Consider the following 19,632-nt stretch of genomic DNA (forward strand, 5'->3'; position numbering starts at 1 on the left):
AAAGCTGGGGATTTATGTTTGTGACACATCCCTTCATAAGAACAAGTTATTTCTTCTTAATATCACAGCCCAGAAGATCTTGCCCACTTCTTTTCCTGACCTAAATCCTTTCCAGACACCTAATAATATGCCTGCAGAGTATTCAGATTGATTGTGAAGATTTCCAAAGGCTACTTTGAACAGGAATAGTTCCTTTGGATCTTCCTGCAAGTGAAAGCAAAGTGATGTCACGGCAAAACCACAGATTCCTCTTGGCTGGGCCGATGTGTGAATGTCAACAATGTCACTGAGGCAAAATGAGGCCTGAAGGTTGAGGTTTGCTATTTATACACTGACTCATGGCAGAGTACACAACATACAGCGAGTTTAAAGCAAAGTTAGTAGCAGTAGCAGTTCAGATCTTCTACAGCAAGGGGGGTTAATGGAGAAACAAAAGCTTTCATTTGGTAACTGACCAGCTGCAGAAGCTTGACCTAAATCTGACACAGCCCCATCAGTAAAGGGTCAGAACCAAAGGGAGAGGGACAATAAATCTGCCAGTCTTGGTGCTGAAGGGTTTCTGAGCAGACATTGAGATGGTTTGGAATCCATCCCTCCAACATCTGATGGAAAATGAAATAAATACCAACAAACAGCAGCATCTGTCTGAATTAAGGTGATGTGTCTGATTAACAAGGCACCACAGAGGATAATCTCTGTCTCCAAATCACCTCAGTTGTATTACAGTCTGCAGGCAACCTCAGGGAAGAAAAGGAGGTGAGAAAATTAGGGATGAGCAGCAGTTCATCATGCTCTTTTGGGCTGTTTTATCATCCCTTCTCTGTCCTTTCCCCATGGGAACAGTCGCTTCTGACTGCTCTTCGTTGTCTGTTTAAATCACATCAGTTTAAAAGGGTTATGAGAGGCAGTGTTTAATCAGACCTTTGTTGTGTCCAGGTGTCTTTGTCTGTCTCTTTTCCCAGATTTATCCAGAGATAATTATCTCATGTTGGAGACTCACTTCCCCTGGAGGACCACTGAGAATATCCACTTAAAAAACAATTGGAGCTGTTTTGTCCACCTCATCCTCTTGTCCTCCTTATCTTCTTTTGCAGCCTTCTCCACCATTCCTTTGAGGTTTCTTCCTTTCCTCTTACAACCCTCTCTTTCCTTCTGCTCATTCCTTTCTTCTGACTGTTTCCTCCTGCCCTCTCACTGCTACCCAGTTGCCTTTGTTCACCCTGCCCTGGGCATCTCCATCCTCCACCATGCCTGAAGCCAAGCATCTCTGCAGTGCAGATTTAAGCTCTGGGTTGAGCTCTGCTCATCTTGTCCTCTGGGATTAATGTAAATTTAAGCTTTTGTGCTGCTCATGAAACAAATTACCCAGGCATGACTGAATTTTGTGTTCTTCATGAAACAAATGACCTAGACACATATAAAAGGGTGTTTTGCAGCAAAGGCTGATCTTTCTCCATCTAAAGGACTGTTTCATAAACATCATCATTAATTGCTTCTATGAAGGTAAGTGTGCCTATTGAATACATGGTGGGGAGTCACCGCCTTGGTTAGAATCACTGAATCCCTGAATGGTGGGGGCTGGAAGGGCCCTGCAGAGCTGCTCCAGCCCCTGCTACAGCAGGTTCCCCTGGCTCAGGGGGCACAGGAACGTGTCCAGGTGGGGTTGGAAACCTCCTGAGAAGGAGCCTCCACACCCTCCCTGGGCAGCCTGGGCCAGGGCTCCCTCCCCTCAGCACCAAAGGACTTTCTCCTTGCGTTTAACGGTAACTTTTTGTGTTCCAGCTGATGTCCTTCACCCTTACGTCCAGTAACGGGCATAAACAGGAATCACTTGCTAATGTTGGTAGGAAAGAAACGAAGCCCCCGCCGCGGAGCTGCGGGGCCGCCCCGTCCCGCCCCTCACGGCGCCTCCCCGCGCGCCCCCTGGCGGAGCGGGGCGCTGAGGCGGGGCTCTCCCACGGCGCATGCGCGGCGCCGGGTAAAGGCGCGTCTCGCGCCGCGCCGCTTCTGGGCTCCGCCCCGTCCCAAGATGGCGGCGCCCGAGGAGGCGCCGGTGATGTTTGAGGGACGGTTCCGCACCCGCGACGTGTTGGTACCCGGCGGCCCGTCTGATTTTGGGTCGCTGCTGTTGTCGGCGCCGGTACTGGCAGGGTTAGAAGCGGCTGGGTTCCACAGGCCGTCACCGGTTCAGCTGAAGGCTATCCCGCTGGGGCGCTGCGGCCTGGGTGAGCGGGCGGACCGCGTGAGGGGGCGCGAGGCTGAGGGAGCGGCTCGCGAGGGGCGAATGGCTGAGGGCTCCCCGGTAACCTCTGTTTCGACCCTTTCCAGACCTCATCGTGCAGGCCAAGTCTGGCACTGGCAAAACGTGCGTGTTTTCCACCATCGCCCTTGACGCGGTGCTGCTGGAGAGTCCTGCCACGCAGGTAATCCCCCGCCTCGGGTTGCGGCTGCGCACTCGCCTGTCTCACCTTTGTCAATACGCGGGGAGGGACTTTGCTTTGTGAGGGGGAATTGCTCTTTTTCTTTGGGAAACGACGTTGTGACCTGTGAGACACAGGGTTTGAAACTGCCGAGACTTGATGCTGATGTTTAATGTGTGGAACTGTTCTGCAGCTTTCACGTTTAATCCTTGGCCCTTACAGATTCTCATCTTGGCTCCTACACGAGAGATTGCTGTGCAAATTCATGCTGTAATCACGACTATTGGCATAAAAATGGAAGGTTTGGAATGTCATGTCTTCATTGGAGGGACTCCTTTAAGCCAGGACAAAGTCAGACTGAAGAAGTGCCACATAGCAGTTGGCTCCCCAGGTTAGTGTGAGCTTCATTGTGCTTTAGACACTGTGTGAGTTTTCACAGTACAGTAACTGGTGCTTTTGAAATCTTGGATTGGGATGGGGATAGTCTCAGCCAGGGCCAGAGATGTATAGACCAAGTATTTTCAGTGAGAGCTTATTCCAAATATGCCCTTTTGTAATTTTAAAAAATAATAAGCTTTAAAAAATAATTAAAACCTTTCAATTAATGTTTTTGAAGTTCTTTGTACTTCATCCTTCAAATGTAGGTCGAATAAAACAGCTCATAGAGTTGGACTACTTGAATACAGCCAGTATCCGGCTTTTCATTCTTGATGAAGCAGACAAGCTTCTAGAAGAAGGCAGCTTTCAGGAACAAATCAAGTAAGAAAAAGGTTTATCTTGTGCAACTATCAGTAGATTAGATAAGTAATTGTTAGTCATTTCCATTTTTCTTGTCTCACAGTTGGATTTACTCTTCACTACCAGCCAATAAACAGATGCTTGCTGTTTCAGCTACTTATCCTGAATCATTAGCTAATGCTTTGACCAGGTACATGAGAGAGCCAACGTTTGTGAGGTTGAACCCTACAGATCCAAGTCTCCTTGGTAAGTAGTTCACTTGTAGTGATATTTTAATCAATAGACTGAGAAGACTATACTAAAACCATCATCAGGACCTTTTAAAACTTGTGATTTTGCTCCACAGGTGATTTGACTAGTTTATGAAGCATTTATTCCCAGTGTGATACATTTAAAACATCAGTGATGAAAGGAATTTTCTGTTTTTTTTGCTATTTGTTAAAAAAAAATCAGCCTTTTAAGAAAAATGTGTCCTGAATGTTCTTATTTGGCACGTGTGTGCCTTGTGTAAAGTTGAAGTCTTTGTTTTAGTTGCAGTGACACAGGTTGACAGCAGTGTAGCACTATGCATGTTTTGTTTTCATGGAAACCCTTAATCTTAGAGTGTCTTTTGGTTTCATGCTCAGGACTGAAGCAGTATTACAAAATTGTGAATTCCCACCCTCTTCCACATAAAACATTTGAGGAAAAAACCCAGCACCTCCAGGAGTTGTTCAGCAAGGTTCCATTTAATCAAGCCTTGGTCTTCTCAAACTTGCACAGCAGGTAATACAGTTGAAATGAAATTTATGCAAAGCATGTTTGAAAGCAGCGGTTGTAATATTCATTCATGGACAAGTATGTAGACCTTCTGTAAGATCTCAAAGCAGTATGGGCTGAGCACAGCCAGAGGAAAGCAGTACTAAATACTGAATGTAAAGAAATGCTTTAGCATGAAGGTGTCTCATGGGATGTTTATAGTACAGCAAGACTTGATATCCCATTGTCCTTTTCTGTCTGTAAGGTTGACTATTCTAGACATAAAGATGAAAGTAGTCCTTGGCTATAAAGAATAGTCTGTTAGGAGGTGTGCAGGGGTTGTTAGGTCTCTGGTTTTATTGACAATTTTCATTGTGTCTACTGTCTCAGGGCTCAACATCTGGCTGAAATTCTGACATCCAGAGGCTTTCCTGCTGAGTGCATTTCAGGTAAGTCCATTCAAAGCTTTGATTCTATTCAAGTTGGACATAAGTGTGACCTAAAATGGGAAAATTTAATATTGAATCTTGGTTTGAGTGGTCTGTGGTTAAGTAACAAAGAAGAGCATTTGCATCTTCATAAGTCTTTAGAACTTAATTAGTGTAAAAATTTGATTTCATATTAAACTTTCCTGTTTTGGAATTTGTTAGTCATTTCTATGAATGTCCACATTATTTCTAAGGAGAATGGTTACCCATTTGCAGTTTGAAGCTGTGTTTTTGGAATGCAGATGTTGAGTTTCAATATTTCAAGCTTCTCTATAAAAAGCTGAGAGCTGGTGCCTGTTTTTTATCAGAAGCCTGGAATGGTTACTTCAACAGTATTTCCCATGGCTTATGTGTTTAAAATTTGTCTAAAGTCAGTATTGGTGAAGCAGTTGAATATCTACAGAATTGGTTTCTCTTTAAGGAGATGAGTACAAAAGTAATTATTTTGCTTGTTTTTGTTTTCACATTTTTGTTTGTTCCGTGTTTACTCATTTGCAACTGATGTTTGAAGATGTTTTCTCTCAGCCTATTTTCTGATCTCCTTTGCAGTTCCACAAACCAATATTTTCCATAATTTGAGGGGCATAAAACTGAAGAGTGTAAACTGTTTCTAACTTTTTTTTGTCTTTGTAGGCAACATGAATCAAAACCAACGACTTGATGCTATGGCTAAATTAAAACAGTTCCATTGCAGAGTTCTGATTTCCACAGACTTGGTGAGTTAATATTTTACCTCATATGTGAATGCTGCACATGAAGTTACCTCAGAGAATTAGATTTGGTTTGGGATTGAATAGAACACGAATGTACTGATGAGACGTGGGACTTGAGCTCTGCATGTAGCTTATTTTCACTATGAAGCTTTGAAATTGTCCTTCATTCTTTACATGGTTCAAAAATAGGTTTGAATTTGTTACTTTGCAGGAGCTTACAGGTATTTCAGAGGAGCAGAGTTGTTTCCTTTGGAGAGGAGCTATGGGGAGAAAGTGTTTGTCTAGTACAGGGCACTCACAACCGTAACATCACAAACAGCTTTAATTAGAGCAATGGTTGTGTTTTAAGGCACTTCCAGCTTTTTGTGGTTGATATTTTTCTCCTAAACTGATTGTTGTTGGTCCTATCATGAAGCTATCACTGTGTGCTGTTGAACTGAGGGGCTGGGTTTTTTTGATACTATAGGAGTAAAAACATGCTTGCTTGTATTTGATATGTAGAAGGCATGAGAAGAATGATCCCTAAGTTTCATGGTCTCCATGCAATCTGCCAGTCTTACCCACAGAAGTGTAAACTGGATGAAAATTGTAGCTGCTTTATGGTGTGTTACAACAACTAAAAGTTTCTTGTGTGAGCACTTACTCCCAAATGTGTTGTATGTATTTAAAAGTCTGTTAGCATATTCAATGATCTATCTCCTTCTCTCCTTCACATCTTCTCAAGACATCCCGTGGAATTGATGCTGAGAAGGTGAATCTGGTTATCAACCTGGATGTACCTGTAGACTGGGAAACGTACATGCATCGCATCGGCAGAGCTGGGCGCTTCGGTAAAAGCAGTCACATGGTCTCCTGAGCTTGCACTCACCTGCCCAGGCCCTGCTTAGGTAACAACACTTTCTCTTATGTACCACAGGAACTTTAGGTTTATCTGTGACATACTGTTGTCGTGGAGAGGAAGAAAACATGATGATGAAAATTGCTCGGAAGTGTAATCTTCAGCTTCTTCCTCTGCCAGGTATGCTCTGTCCTCTGCATGGAGCTGTCTTGGGTTTTTTGTTGACAGTTTGCTATTATTTGGAGCTTCAGACAAGTCCACAGGAAACTGACATGTATTTTCTCTGCTGAAGTTGCATTAACTCTGGCACAGGTTTTTCATACTCTGTGCTAATGATGACTGGTGTAACTGCTGAAGTTACATGAAGCAATAGAAAGTGATCTTAGTGCATGCCTCTGGAAAGGGGGAGGAACTCTGCATCCATCTGTTGCTTAAGCAACTGCCTAACTACTTGCTTTTCCAGAAATCTAATATAAAGCCTTTCTTAGACTGTAAGATACAGTAGAAGTAGTAAGAAATAATTGAAACAGCAGGAGACTTACTACCTGTGCTTTGCCAGAAACTGTTCTGCTGGAAATGTAGCATTTGCCTTTTTGCATAAGCTCTTAATATTTTATCTGGTTAAACAGGATGTGTAAAACAGGTGACAAGTAATGCAGTGCTGTTTGTCTTGACCAACTTTTTGATTCCTTCCATGAAAAAAAAATGTTCTACCTGTTTGAACTCTTTCAAAAATTGAAGGAGTCTGCCTGTACTTCTAATAACATGTCATGGCATCTTGTCTGCACTTTTGCAAAGCTTTGCTTTGGTACTCGTCTGAGACCTAGTGGGAAGGATGCACTTAATTGAGTGCCTGCTTGTTTCCCTTTTGTGCAGAGCCTTTACCTCCTGGAATGATGGATCAGTTTGAAGATGGGGAGGTAGAAGTCAAACCTGTTACACATACAGGTGCTTCAGTGAATTGTGATACCGTGTGTGTTAAACCAGAGCAACCAGTACTGCAGCCTGTCCAAAATAGCTTTTCAGAGGTATCTCAGCCTCTTTCTAATCTTCGAGGTGATAATTCCACTGTAGAAAGGCCAAAAAAGGCTCTGAAGCAAAAGCAGACAAAAAAGTGCACAAATTCTGCAAATACACAAAAAGGTAGTAGAAACTCTCCAACTTCCAGTTGCTGCACAGAACAGAGGAATCAAGTCAAAGCTGTCTCCAGGACTGATGGACACCATAACCCTCAGGCTGCAGATGAGGAAGCCTTAAGAAAAAATCTTCCTAGAATTCCATGCTTATCTTCTTTCAAAAAACAACCAAACAATCCCTGGAGCTTCTCAGAGTTTGTTGAAGACTATGAGTATTTCATTAAAGAGGGAATGGAGAGAGAGGTTGAAATTTTAAGAAGCTATTCAGGCCCAGGAGAACAACATGAGCTCCCCAGAAATGGTGGTACAGAGTGGAAAGAGGTGGAATGTAATGCAGAGTTGGTGGCAAATGGTGTTGTGTCTGATGATAGTGATGGTTCATACAGCTCCAGGCATTCCTCCAATAGTAGGGAAAATAACTCGTGCTTTGAAGCATCTTTAGATACCCAGGAGAAGAACGCTGTGCCTGCAGCACGTCAGGGTCATGCAGGCTTCTGTCCTACACCAGAGAGGCCTCAGGAGCTATCACCAGTCCCAAGGCAAAATCAAGTGAAAAAGAATGTTCTGAAACAAAATGGTAAGCAGAAGAAAAGCCGTTGCCATCAGTTCCCTAGTCCTTCCACGGGAAAAACATATGACTGCTCCTACAGCTCTTGGGATGATAGTGTTCCATCTGAGGCTTGCAGTTACCAAAACTACTGGAAATCTTATTATCAGGCATGGCAAAACTATTATGCTGCAGTCTCTCACTACAGGAAAAGTTACAGACAGTTTAACTGGATGAGTGCCTATCATGTCAACTCAGTCTATCTTCAGGAACTGCTGAAAAGTGGGGATTGATGTAATGACCCTGCTTTGGGGATGGGCTGGTTGGTGTAAGGAATGGACTTAATCTGAAAAAACATAACTGCTGGTCTAGGAATTGTTGGCAAACAGAAACAGCCATTGTTTAAGATGGAAGAAAAATGTTGTTTTTTTTATTAGTGAGCTGTGGTAAATGTTTTATATGCATTCCAGTGATGGTGTTACAACAAGTTGTTAATAAAAGGAAATGAAAGACAGCTGGATGTTCAATTGAAGTCTTTACAGCCCAAAGTAAACGAAGATAAAAGGCAGCCACTCACACACAAGGGATCTCAGTAAGGAGAAAGTACAAACCAACACCAATTTTGTTTGCTCGACTTGTCTTCCACGTGGCTTTGTATGAAGATTAATGCACCCTAAGACTACATGTTCTGTTAGTTTATAGCTGGAGATCACTCCATCTTTTGCAATTCTCTTGCTAAACACAAGGCACTGATTATATACCAGTTAAGTGGCAGTGAAACCTGCATCTCAATCTCTGTATTGCTAATTTAAATCCAGTTAATTAACACTGTATAAATGACACTTTGGTAGCTGGGTGTATGGCAAGCTGTGCAGTAGAGGATGGTTTAATTATGTAGAAAATGTGCAGCAATCATAATTGGTCTGTCCCTTTGGGTGCAGCAATATCAGACTTGTCACACTTACAGGAAAGCTTTAATTAGAAATGAAATTACCTGTTAGTACTAAAACTAACTTATTTCCTGTCTGGCTTGCATTACTTTGTATGTGGCTGTACTGAAGCAGGAAAAGATGGGAGAACTGGCTGGCTTAGGGTATTGACCCTTGGATGACTTCATGCTAACTTTGAAACTTCATCCACTAGCTTTATTATGTTTGGGATCACAGAGACAGGTTTCTCAGCTAACTTCCTTGATTTCTCCAAGTTCATCAGAGCTGTTCTCTGGGTTTGGTTTCTTTTGCCTCTTGAGCAAAGTAATGCAGGAGTTTTCCCAGGAACTGCTTCCTACCTTCTATGAACTGTACTTTCAAGGAGACTTGCTGCTTTAATATGATGAAATGGATGTCTTCAGGGATGCTTGATTGCTCACCTTCATCAACTTTCAAATTAATTTTGCGAGATACAGTATGTTTTCACTCAGTTTACATAATCACTTGCTGCCTGAGCCTTCCTAATGTTCCTGCAGAATTCCCTGTGTAAATCCTGTGGTGTCCCTGGCAGCACATCTGACCGTTTTTTATGGAGTTTTCTGGACTTTATACCATGCAATTCAGACCCTTCACAGTGAAGGAGCATCACAAGGTTGATGTAGTTTATGAGCATGGGAATTTAGCACAAGATAGACTGGCAAGGGGCTGTCGTGCCTCGGGTTGGTGTGTGGTTTGCCTGCAGCTGGGGCAGTGCTGGCCCCTGGTGGGTGTCAGCTTTTACTACGAGAGGGAAAGGTGTCTGAACTTTCCTCTGCTGTGACTCAGGGAGTGTTAGAGGTCACCTAATAAGTCATTTCAGCTGCTTCTTAAAGAGTTTTCAAATTTTTAAGCAATGTCTCTACGTGATGCTTTCTGATATGGTTGAGATGAAACCAGCTCTGCGTGTTTTGTGGCTGAAACAAACACACAACACAGGAGTTCAGCCTGAATGGAATTGCCAAGATGAGATTGTCTTTTAAAAGAAAGGCATAAGATGAGCTCTTTAAATATAATGAATGTCTTGATATCTTGTTAGGAGAAGGATTTTACTTTCTGTACTTTTTCTCCCCCCCCACCCCCCCTTACTCCCTTTGTGTCACAAATTAACCCAGGGAGGGGATTCACCTAGACTTTGCATAGTTTAAAAAGACCAAGACACTATGATTTTGTTTCCAAGATAAATTTTGTTGCAACTCTTAATGCTCAAAAGGAGGCTCCTGTAGGAGATGCACTCGGGTATCTGCAAAGCTGCTCTCTCTAATGTCTCAGGCATCTTGCTGTTACCATTAATGGTTGCTTTGGTAAGAGTTATTAGTGTTTAAATGCACCTCAGGTGGCTTAGGCCAACACCCAACGTTCTCCAAAAGAACCTCCCAGAATTTTTGAGAAGAAATCTACAGCATCATCTTGGTATTTGTGGCACATACTCTGTTTAATCCAGATTGGATACATCAGGTACAGCAGTGGCACAAGACTCAATACTGTAAATGATATACAAGTTGCAACATATGCACTACAATTCCAAAAGAAGACAACAGGAAACTTGGTTCTTCTAGAAAGTTGTTCTCAATTGAAGCTACCTGCAGTTTGTATACAGTACATTTTGTATCTGTCCTCTGATGTTTGTAAGCAAAGCCCATTTATAGTACGAAAATAGAAAATAATAAGGTTGAGAGCTTCTCATAACATAAAAGTTCTAAAGGAAACACCATTGCATTGGAATGCCTTACTGATTTATCAAAAATATACCATCACACACGCTGTGTAAGATACTTCATTGGTCCGAGGAGCCAGCGGGAGCTCCCAGTCAGAGTTGCAACAGAATGGAGAAGAGCATGTGATATGGTGGTTAACTTCTCACCCAGACAGCTGTGTGACTTCTGTGACTAGTGCTACTTTAAATCAAAATGAAACACGTGCACACGTTTACACACAAAGTAACAGACTATTGACTGAGAACAAAACTCAAGGAGGAATAATTTTCACAAGCTCTTTGTGACCTGGTCCGTTGACTGTTCCACCTGAAGGTTTTTCTGGCACAGTTTTTGTGTTCTGAACATAAGTAGCAGTACTCCTCTGGTGTGCTTTCTCCAGAGTCCTCTCTAGTGTTTTGTAGATGTTCATGAATTGAGCTTCACTTAGTGAAAGAGGAGATATTAAAACCTGTACAGCTTGTATAATTGGCAAAGAGAGGTGAAGTGACTTCTTCGAAGTCACTTAGTGACTCATCAAGACAGTTGGGAGTAGAACACGGGTTCCTGATGCTAGCTCTGATCAGTGTTCATGCTGCCTTCTCTTTGCTCTTAAACTTTTAGAGAGATGACCAAGATGAAGTGTTCATGGCATCACTAAATATGAAGCCTAAAAACTTGAGCTGTGAAGTCATACAGCCATTGTGTAGCTTGAAGTGTTGGAGAAAGAGAAGCCATTTTAACAAAACCAGCAGTTAAGGTATATTGGATGGGTGAATTATGTGGAAAAGGGGTATTATTCACCTGGCTTTAAAAGCAGAATAAAGTCTTCAGTTCAAAGCTGCCAATATTCAGAAACCATCCGTGAACACTGACTTTGAAACTGCCATAGTCTGACATAATTACAGGATCCAAGGGATGTTGCAACCCATAAATTAAATGTGGTTTTCAATTCACTGATTTTTCATTCTAATATGTGTAAGACATAACACATTAAGAAGCTCTTTACTTAAAAGAGCAAAATATTTGAAGAAACGTTGCTTTCTTTAGCTGCTGTTCATCAGATTTTCATGCACATGTCTTCAGTCTACACTAGAATGACAAATGCTGATGTGGAGTACAAGTGGATTTAACTGTTTCAGGTTAAGCAAGTAGCATTGATTCAAATTTATCCTTTCTGGCCAACTGTAAAGGATGTGTTTTGAATTACTTGTTAACTTTATTCCAGATAAAAGCCATGTGTGTTGCTCAGTTTACCTTTTTTCCAGTTCACTTTTAGCAACGGTAATTATTTGACAGACAAAAGTGGTCTCTAGGTTAAGAATTTGCTGTAGAAAGTTTTATATTCTTCCCTTGGTTGTAGGCAGCTATAACTTGAATGTAGAAAGGAGAACAGTTTAACATGAGAGGGAGTATAATGGCAGCAAGAGAATTAAAAATAAGGTAAGAATTATGGCTGAACAGCGGGAGAAAAATCCTTGACATTGAGATCTATTTGTCTGGAATAAACTCTCCAGGGAAGCAGTGGGAGTCCTTTCCTTGGAGAGTTTTACATCTAATCTAGAGAAAGCAATGCAATATATTGCAGTGAAGGATCTCATGCTAGCAGAGGATGGATTGAATTTCTTAATTCTTTAATTTTTATGTACCAGAATGTGTTACCTGTGGCCTCTTCTTTATAGGTGTCCTTAAGACTTTTGAGGAAAATAAAAGGTGGATTTTAGAAAGAATAGATGGAAGTCAAAGCCTAGATGTGAAAGGTGTTTCTCATCATCCTTTATCAATGGGGTGCCACTCCTCCTATTAGCAGCCCAATGCCAGGTGAGAAGAGAATAAACCTGTTAATAGAATAAGCTGGAAATCTGTGAAAATATTTTTCCCTCAGAAAATGCTTTGGAAAGGAAACAAAATGCTTGGGAAAAAGGTGTTGTTCCTTTGATATTTTTTAATATTGCTTTATGAGAGGTTGAAAAAATAACCCCCTTCCACTTAAACAATCCATTTGTATCTCTTTTCATGAGTTTTTCTAAAACTATAAAAAGTCACAAAGAATTGAGGGGAGAGAGAAGCCTTTTGGAATGACCTGCCAGCATACTACATGTGTGGTTTTGAGCAGTCTTGTTAATTGGGCTGTTCTGTACCACCTGCCTTTCAGACAGGTATCAGGACTAGGACCTACCTATGTTTCTACTCCTGGAGGCAGCCCACACCTGAAGAAGCCCCCTTCCATATGCATCAGGAATGACCAGGAGTGCAGGGGCATGTGCTGGTTTTTGTGTCCGTGTCAATGTGTGTGTATCACCCTGGGGAAAGGGAGAGAGATGCTGGTAAGGAAGGGCAGTACTGTGGGCCACTGCAGAGGAAGAATGATCCAAATCCTTCAATTAAAACTCGGGCCAAAGAATTTTCAGGAGTGGCTTGGCCTTAGCAGTGGTTCAGAGGTTGCTATTTAAAGATGATAAAGAGCCTTGCTTATTAGTAAAGCTAATTGCCTCGGTTTATGGTAGGAATAAGTGGCTGTAGTGCAGGTCCTGTGCTCTTCTGTGCAAATGCTTTCCCTTCTTCCCTGTGTTGTCATTTGAAGGATGTTATGTTATGCCCTACTGACCGCTGATACGATGGCAATAGTCTTGTCTTTACTGTTTCAATGAATGCACAGTGGTCTCATAATGAGGATGTAGCTGTGTTGGGCAATCCGGGGGGGGTTGTACTAGCATATTTTCAAGTGCTTTCAGAAGCATTACTCAGTCTGCTTCAAGTCAGTATATAAAGGGAGCTAATGCCTCCATTAAAGGTATTTTTAGCCCTGTTCCTTTAGGCTCAGACTTCCTTAATTTTGTCTCTCTTCATCCTCTGAGAGTCTGTGCTGAGATACTGACTGCATGGGGCAGCACCTGCTAAGTTAATGGTAGAACAGGCAAGCTATGTATTTTTGAGCAAGGATAACAACGATTCCTCTTCCATGGAAGAGAACAAAGGCCACGGCTGCCATGGCAGTCTGAGCCCTAGCAGCCAGAAACCCCAAGGACTGGCTTTCCTCCTGACTCTTTTTTCCTCTTAAAAATATAGATTTTTCGCCCCCCCCAAAGTGTTTTGATTGACAGCAATTAAACACACCAATAGTGCTTTAGACAAGGGCTGCCATGGTTGCTATTTACAGCTCTCTGCACCCTTTTCTTTATCTGAAGTGGCGTGTTTACCACTCCACAGTAAATCAGGAATAAGAAAGGCAGCACCGAGAATCCACGTTGAGTCCCTGACTCTTTGTGATAGCTTACTCCTGGGTGCTGGAAGGAACACTGTACCCTGTCAGCGTGGTAGCATTCAACCCTCATTCTGTGCCAGTGTAAATGAGGTTGCAAGGTGGTAAGTGGTGGAGAGCAAGGCCTCTGATCTGCAAGGGTGAGGGTGTTCAGATGGGGAGCAGATGGTGATAAATAATGAAATTAAAGCAAAGGCAAAAATAAAACATCAAGAAAAACTCAATAACTGTTAAGATTAACTGCAGTGTAACCTCCTACAGGAAGCAGCAAAGGCAGAGCGTTTTAATCACTTAAAACAGGACTAAACATAGTTTTGGGTAACATATTACAGCACTGGAATAAATGACTGTAAGCTGGTGCAGCTACTGAAGGCTTAGCCATAGCCCTAATATTCCTAGAGTGTGGTAGGTTTCTAAGGAGGGTTATTGAGTTAATGCATTAGCCATCTGAGTCCACTCTATAGACTAACAGGTTAGGAGTGCTAACAAAGCTGGTTGCTAGCTTGTATGTTTAAGTCAGCATGTAGGTCTATTTATCTATCTATACATGTATGTGTCTGCACTTGTTTCTATGTGTATGTGTGTATATGTGTATATAAATATTACATCAGGATAGGTAATGACAGATGTTCAAAAAAAGTCATCCCTTTGTTGAATCAGCCTCAAACATGCTTTGAGAAGTTCTTTTAAACTCTAATGTTGGTAAAATCAACAGTTCAGAAACAGGACCCTTGAAATGTTTCCTTATCTACAAGCTGTTGGGGGCTAGGTGCTTCACCATTCCTGGGGGTGTATGGGGCCTTGGAGAGGAGCTTGTGCATGACCACAGGAATTAGGCAAACAGTGTATGACAACTGAAAAGGTGAGTGCCATTGTTCCTCACTCTGCCCTTCATGGATCACAGCTGTTAGGAACATGGGATTTGAGAAAGGCAGAAGGGAAGAAAAGAGTTGCTGCTCTTGGGTGAGGGGTGGGGAATCAGTTATGTTTCAGGACCATATATTTCCTTACAAAAAAAATCTTTCCTAGAAAGATCTCAGAAAAAGGTGCTAGGACAGACCACAACTTTGAAGTATCAGCTTCTTGGCAGTACCACACAGTGTTACTTCAGTTTTTGGTTGACTAGAAGTGTGTGACTTTTCCCAAACTAAGTGTAGAACGGCAAAAAGAAAACGCTGTCTGTACCATGCTTCCTCAAACAACTTCCAGACTCTGGTACTGCTTCTCCTTCTCAGTTGGATGCACGCTGTAGATCCTGTGCTGGGACTGGAGAACTAAAATTGCTAACCTCATCTACCCCCAAAATCAGTGCAACCCAGAAGCCATCAGTGAGACAACTGGAGCCCTAAGACTGTGAAAAAGCAAAATACCTCTCAGTTCATGCAAGGTATTTGGCTCTAGGGTTAATTATTATCAAGTATAGATCCAGACATTGTTTGGCTACTATTTACAATGGGTTGTATGTCCAGTCCTAGCAAAGAAAATGATATATATAAAACAGAAATGAAAAAGCATGGGCATAGATTACAAGAAACCTCTGTTAGACTTGTGAATGCTTGATGCAGTTGAGTTCAGTGCTTTCTCATTCTTTGCCATTTATGTGTACAGTATTAAAAAAATCCTACCTTTTGTGTTTCTTTTTAAAAATACAGAACTGGTAGTCTAGTCACACTCTTACAAGTGATAACAAAAATAGAAAGCAGATACCCATGTGGGACTAAAACTCTACTAAAGCCTTTTTTTCTCCACAAGTATGTTTTCACAGACAATAATTAGCAGACAAACACACTGTTTGCAATTGCACTGTATTGACTTAAAAGGTGAATACAAAATTGTCTAAATAAAGAATGCCATCCAGGGTGCAATAGTTGTGTGTGTGTGCGTGTGCACATAGATGTGCTGACACGTGCTTATCTTTTCCTACTGTGCACCCAATGGTGGAAATGTGCTCTGCTCTTTGTAATGCAGTGGTGCTGTGCTGTGGTTCTGCTGCACACTCGCACACACACACACAGAGGAAGGGAAATAGATTTCTGTGACAGGTGGCTTCTTTGTCTAAATCTCTTCCTATAAAAGAAAAAAAAAAAAGATGTGAAATTTTGGTTGGTTTGAAGGTTCTGCTCCATGAAGAAAAAAATTCACAAAATCCATTGTTTTTCACCTTTTTCAGTCATTTCCTCATGAATAAATATTATCCATTAAAAACCTTTAAAAAGGTGCTGCGATACACAGTGTTATATTTCCATTTTCTTTATTGACTCTCTTGTTGCCATGCTGATTCTTTCCCTCCAGCCTCTGCAGGTGACCTTTGCCCTGTACCATGGCACAACACGCTCTCCATGCAGGTTTTTTCCTTTAACCAGCCTCTTCCTCCCTTTCCTAATTCTTCCTCAGTCCACAGCATGAGTCTGAAGAAAGCTGCCTCGTTAGATCTCCATTGCTAATTCAATGACAAAATGTCAGGTTGGTCCATCCAGGCACAATTTGCAGCAAGAAAGGAACATGGAGGTGCGGAGGGAGAGGGGCACTGGTCTTCCAGCCTCCTTCTGTGCACGAGACGTCTTACAAGGCAGAGACCTTGACTATGTTGCTTGTGGTGGTGGTGGAAATGTTCGTGGAGTGGCCAGGGCTGCTGGGTGGAGGCCTGCTCTCGCCTTCTGGCGTGAGTGCCGGTGGCGTGGGGATGCTGATGATGGCTGTTGTTATCTGGGCAGTTTTGCAGTTCGGTCTCAGCCCATCATCTGACTTCATGTTGAGACTGGAACGACTAGAAAACAAATTTAGTGTTTGGCTTTTTTTTTTTTTTGCTTTAAACTTCCTTAATTCCTCTGAACTAAGGGCACCAAAATATTCAGAAGACTCCACTCAAGTGTTCCCCCCAGTTCCTGAAAGGCAATGCTTATTTCCACCCAGAATGCAGTAAACTCTTTTTAACATCCCCCCTGGTTTAGGATACAGCTTTTCACAGGGCAAATTGTTCTCTGTGTTTCCATTTCATTCTTGCTTATTATAGTTTAATTAAGGGGACATCTAAATTACTGTCCTGTGCAAGGCATCTTTTCAGAGCACAGGTACTTCTTTCTGAGGGATGAGATGTCTTCCTTGCATTTCAGCTGCCTCTTTCAAATGCACTGTCCCTTGATCTTTTCTGTTTTTTTCATCTCTGCAGTAGTTTCAAGGATCTGGCAGCTGGGAGCATTCTTATTAGATCTGCATCAATTGCATCCTATAATTAATTACAGAGGGAAAATGATAGGTTGATTTCTGTGCATCTGCACAGCTACAGGAGTCTGCTATTACCAGCCCAACATGTTCATTTTAAACACAAGGCCTGTCCTTTTAAAACGTAAAGCTCTGCATTGGAAAGCTATTGCTGCTGTTATCTTGGAGTGACTCACCAAGAGGAGGTTTCTTGACCGCTCATGCATCCCAAGAACACAGCAGAACCCATTCTGCTCCCTGGTTTCCTCAGTCACAGCTGAGAGGGGGACAGTCTTAGGGACTGAGTGCTTCTGCCAGCGGTAACCAGTACACCCAGTTAGTTGCATTCCACATAAAAAATGACTTAAAAGCTTTCTTTCTCTCTCCATTCTTAACACAGTTTGGTAAGCAAATGAAATAATGAACAGTGTTGACATTTAAAATGTCACCTGCATCCCACTGAAATAAGCAGAATAGTTGACATTCCCCTAAATTACTGTTCCAGGTGCTGTTTTAAACTATTGTAGTCTTGAAACTGCAATAGCTAGAGACTTGTTTTGTGTATATTCATTCATAATTCATTCTCTGACGTACCCTTCTGTGTTTCACCCTGGCACAAAGTAATCGCTTTCTACCCTAAAGGCAGCTTTGTTTCAGTTTCTAGATCGCTTTGATAGGATTGGAGAGAAGAAGAATGGTAGGTTCAAAAGCAGTCTGGTGCAGAAGCAGCTTAAATGGGCTGAGGGGGATTTAGAAAGTAATTTAATACTTGCAAGAAAGATATGGTGAAGAAATGATTGATTTTTTTTTTCCCAGGCTGTTATTTATAAAAGTAAAACTTCCAAATTGTCTATTGAGACCCTTCTTCAGCCACATCACTAATGGCTTTTTAGGTGACAGCTACTAAGACACCATTGTGAAGTTCCTTCTTATCTGTTTCCCATTGATGCTTGATGCTTACTGTTGTGATTTAGACTTTTGGACAGTGGAAATCAGTGGAGTGTTCCTGGTGGATCGTGTCAGTGTGTGTGTGTCTCTAACAGTGTTTGCTGACAGTTGTCTTTGTCTGCTCCCAGTAAAGGCTTGGAAGTGCTGGGCTAATCTGGGAGGTGGACTGCGAACTGTTCTTGTGCCAGCTTTGAGTGGCTCACAGTTGGGAACTGCTGGCTCCTGCATGTGTGATTAGCACTTCACAGGCAGGTGTCTGCTGGATTTCTTTCATCTATGTCCACTCTGGCCAGAGAAGAGCTGCACTAGAGTCTAGCTTTGACCTGGTTCTTCTTGGAACAGCTAAAAACCACTTTCCTTGGGTCATCAATAGAAGGAGGGAAACAAAGATTCTCCCAGCACTGGATCTCTCTCCCTGGCTGTAGGATAGGCCTGAAAAAACATCCAGTTGGATAATGCACTTCAGAAGTTTGCATGCAGTAGTTAGCAGCAACAGCCTACTTACTGTACCTTGTTGTAAGTGAGGGCTGCTCACTGCACTGGATGTGGATGGTGCTGAGCTCCTGCATGCTCCGGAGGCGAGTGGCTGGCACACTGGAGTTGGGAAGGTGAGTGGTCTTCTTGTTACGGCGAGAACAGCAGGAGGTGGTCAGTCCATGGTGACTTGACAAGGAGGGGCTCCGAGAGGAGGGATAGTTCTGCATTGAGCTCTCCATGCAGTTCTGCTCAAACAGTTGCTCATCTATGAACTCATGGTTCTGGCAGGGGGAAAAAACAGCACCATTACTCTCTGGGGACACCAACAGCTTTGTCCCAACAGCAGTGTTTTCAATGACATCTGTTGCTAGGTTGGTAGGATGTGTCAGTCCCTTGTCTGTGTAAGATGCCCTCTGCCTCTGTGCCTGAAAGTATTTGCACTAGTCAGATCTTAAAGAAATGACTGCCCTTGCTGAAAGTGTTTTGCTCTTCTGCATCAGTAATGGGAATAAGATAAGCTGTTGCAGTGACAAACTGTAATCAATGCTGCCTTGCTCACACAGTCCGAGGTGGTTACTGTATTGTTTGAATTCCCTTTCATGTTTGTGTCTGGATTTTAAATGTGACAATGCCACATGGTTATAAAACCCAAGAGAAGATTCATGCTCCTTTTTCTTTGTGCCTGGAGACAGGTTTGGATTGGATTTGGATGACCATCTTGACATATGTCTTAACTGGAGGATGTAGCTTGTTTTGGCTGTTGGGTTCAAAGTATACCTGCAGTTCACTAGGAGCTATAAGCTGAGTGGGATTAAACATGTCAGGTGAGAGTGGGAAGTGTATAGGGCAAAGAAATTCAGAAAGCTGAATCTGTAAAGAGTTTTTGTGCTAAGAAACAAGAAATTGTGAAAGAAGGACCTCTCATGTATATGAACACTCAAGCAGTGCTAGTGAACACACTTTATCCAGTCCCTGACAGCATCAGAAAAGATGGAAAACAAAAGCAACCATGGTGAAGGCAGCCATCATATTTTTTTGGTTGGAACAACTAACAACTCTCACAGGAAACAAGACCACTGAGTAGCCAGAAAGAGCCACGTGCACAAAACTCCCAAGGACAAGACCAGGAACAAGAAAGGAAGCAAACACTCTCCAGACACGTCACAGAGACCATAGAGAAAACGAATTAAAAAGGAAATACCTTGATGGTGGAAGTTCGTACAGATAACAGGGGATCATCCACAAGATAGGACAATCCCTACGGGACAACATGCCAACAAAAGATAAAAACATGATTGATTGTCCATTCCAGCATTCAGAAGTTTAGTCCCAGCATTGCATCTATTGCCTCAGCATTCCAGCGGGCTCGCTCAAGTTTGAATGGGCAATGGGACCTTCTCTTCACCAAACCTTACCCGAATCAGATCCCTTTGTTCTTCCTTCTCACAGCTTTTTAATGTTATGTTC

General features: G+C 42.4%; 2 protein-coding genes across 3 annotated transcripts in view; one reads left to right on the top strand and one right to left on the bottom strand.

Annotated features, from left to right (window-relative positions):
- Positions 1 to 2,022: 2,022 nt before the first annotated feature.
- Positions 2,023 to 8,148, top strand: DDX20 (DEAD-box helicase 20). The gene is made up of 11 exons (XM_062013489.1): positions 2,023 to 2,225; positions 2,329 to 2,423; positions 2,643 to 2,811; positions 3,065 to 3,179; positions 3,262 to 3,404; positions 3,785 to 3,923; positions 4,287 to 4,345; positions 5,018 to 5,100; positions 5,822 to 5,927; positions 6,014 to 6,115; positions 6,812 to 8,148. The coding sequence occupies exons 1-11, from the start codon at positions 2,030 to 2,032 to the stop codon at positions 7,909 to 7,911; spliced, it is 2,307 nt and encodes a 768-aa protein (XP_061869473.1). The 5' UTR covers positions 2,023 to 2,029; the 3' UTR covers positions 7,912 to 8,148.
- Positions 8,149 to 16,101: 7,953 nt separating this feature from the next.
- The window catches only part of KCND3 (potassium voltage-gated channel subfamily D member 3), a 109,368-nt gene continuing 105,837 nt past the window's right edge, over positions 16,102 to 19,632 (bottom strand). Inside the window, exons 5-7 of one of the 2 annotated variants that reach the window (XM_062013657.1) lie at positions 19,367 to 19,423; positions 18,199 to 18,446; positions 16,102 to 16,306 (exon numbers count right to left, since the gene is read on the bottom strand). In XM_062013657.1, coding sequence (XP_061869641.1) covers positions 16,102 to 16,306; positions 18,199 to 18,446; positions 19,367 to 19,423 — 510 coding nt within the window. The remainder of the gene's footprint in view (positions 16,307 to 18,198; positions 18,447 to 19,366; positions 19,424 to 19,632) is intronic. The other variant, XM_062013658.1, reaches the window with a different exon arrangement.

Source organism: Colius striatus, chromosome 22, assembly GCF_028858725.1.
Source record: "Colius striatus isolate bColStr4 chromosome 22, bColStr4.1.hap1, whole genome shotgun sequence".
In the NCBI taxonomy this organism is placed as follows: domain Eukaryota; kingdom Metazoa; phylum Chordata; class Aves; order Coliiformes; family Coliidae; genus Colius; species Colius striatus.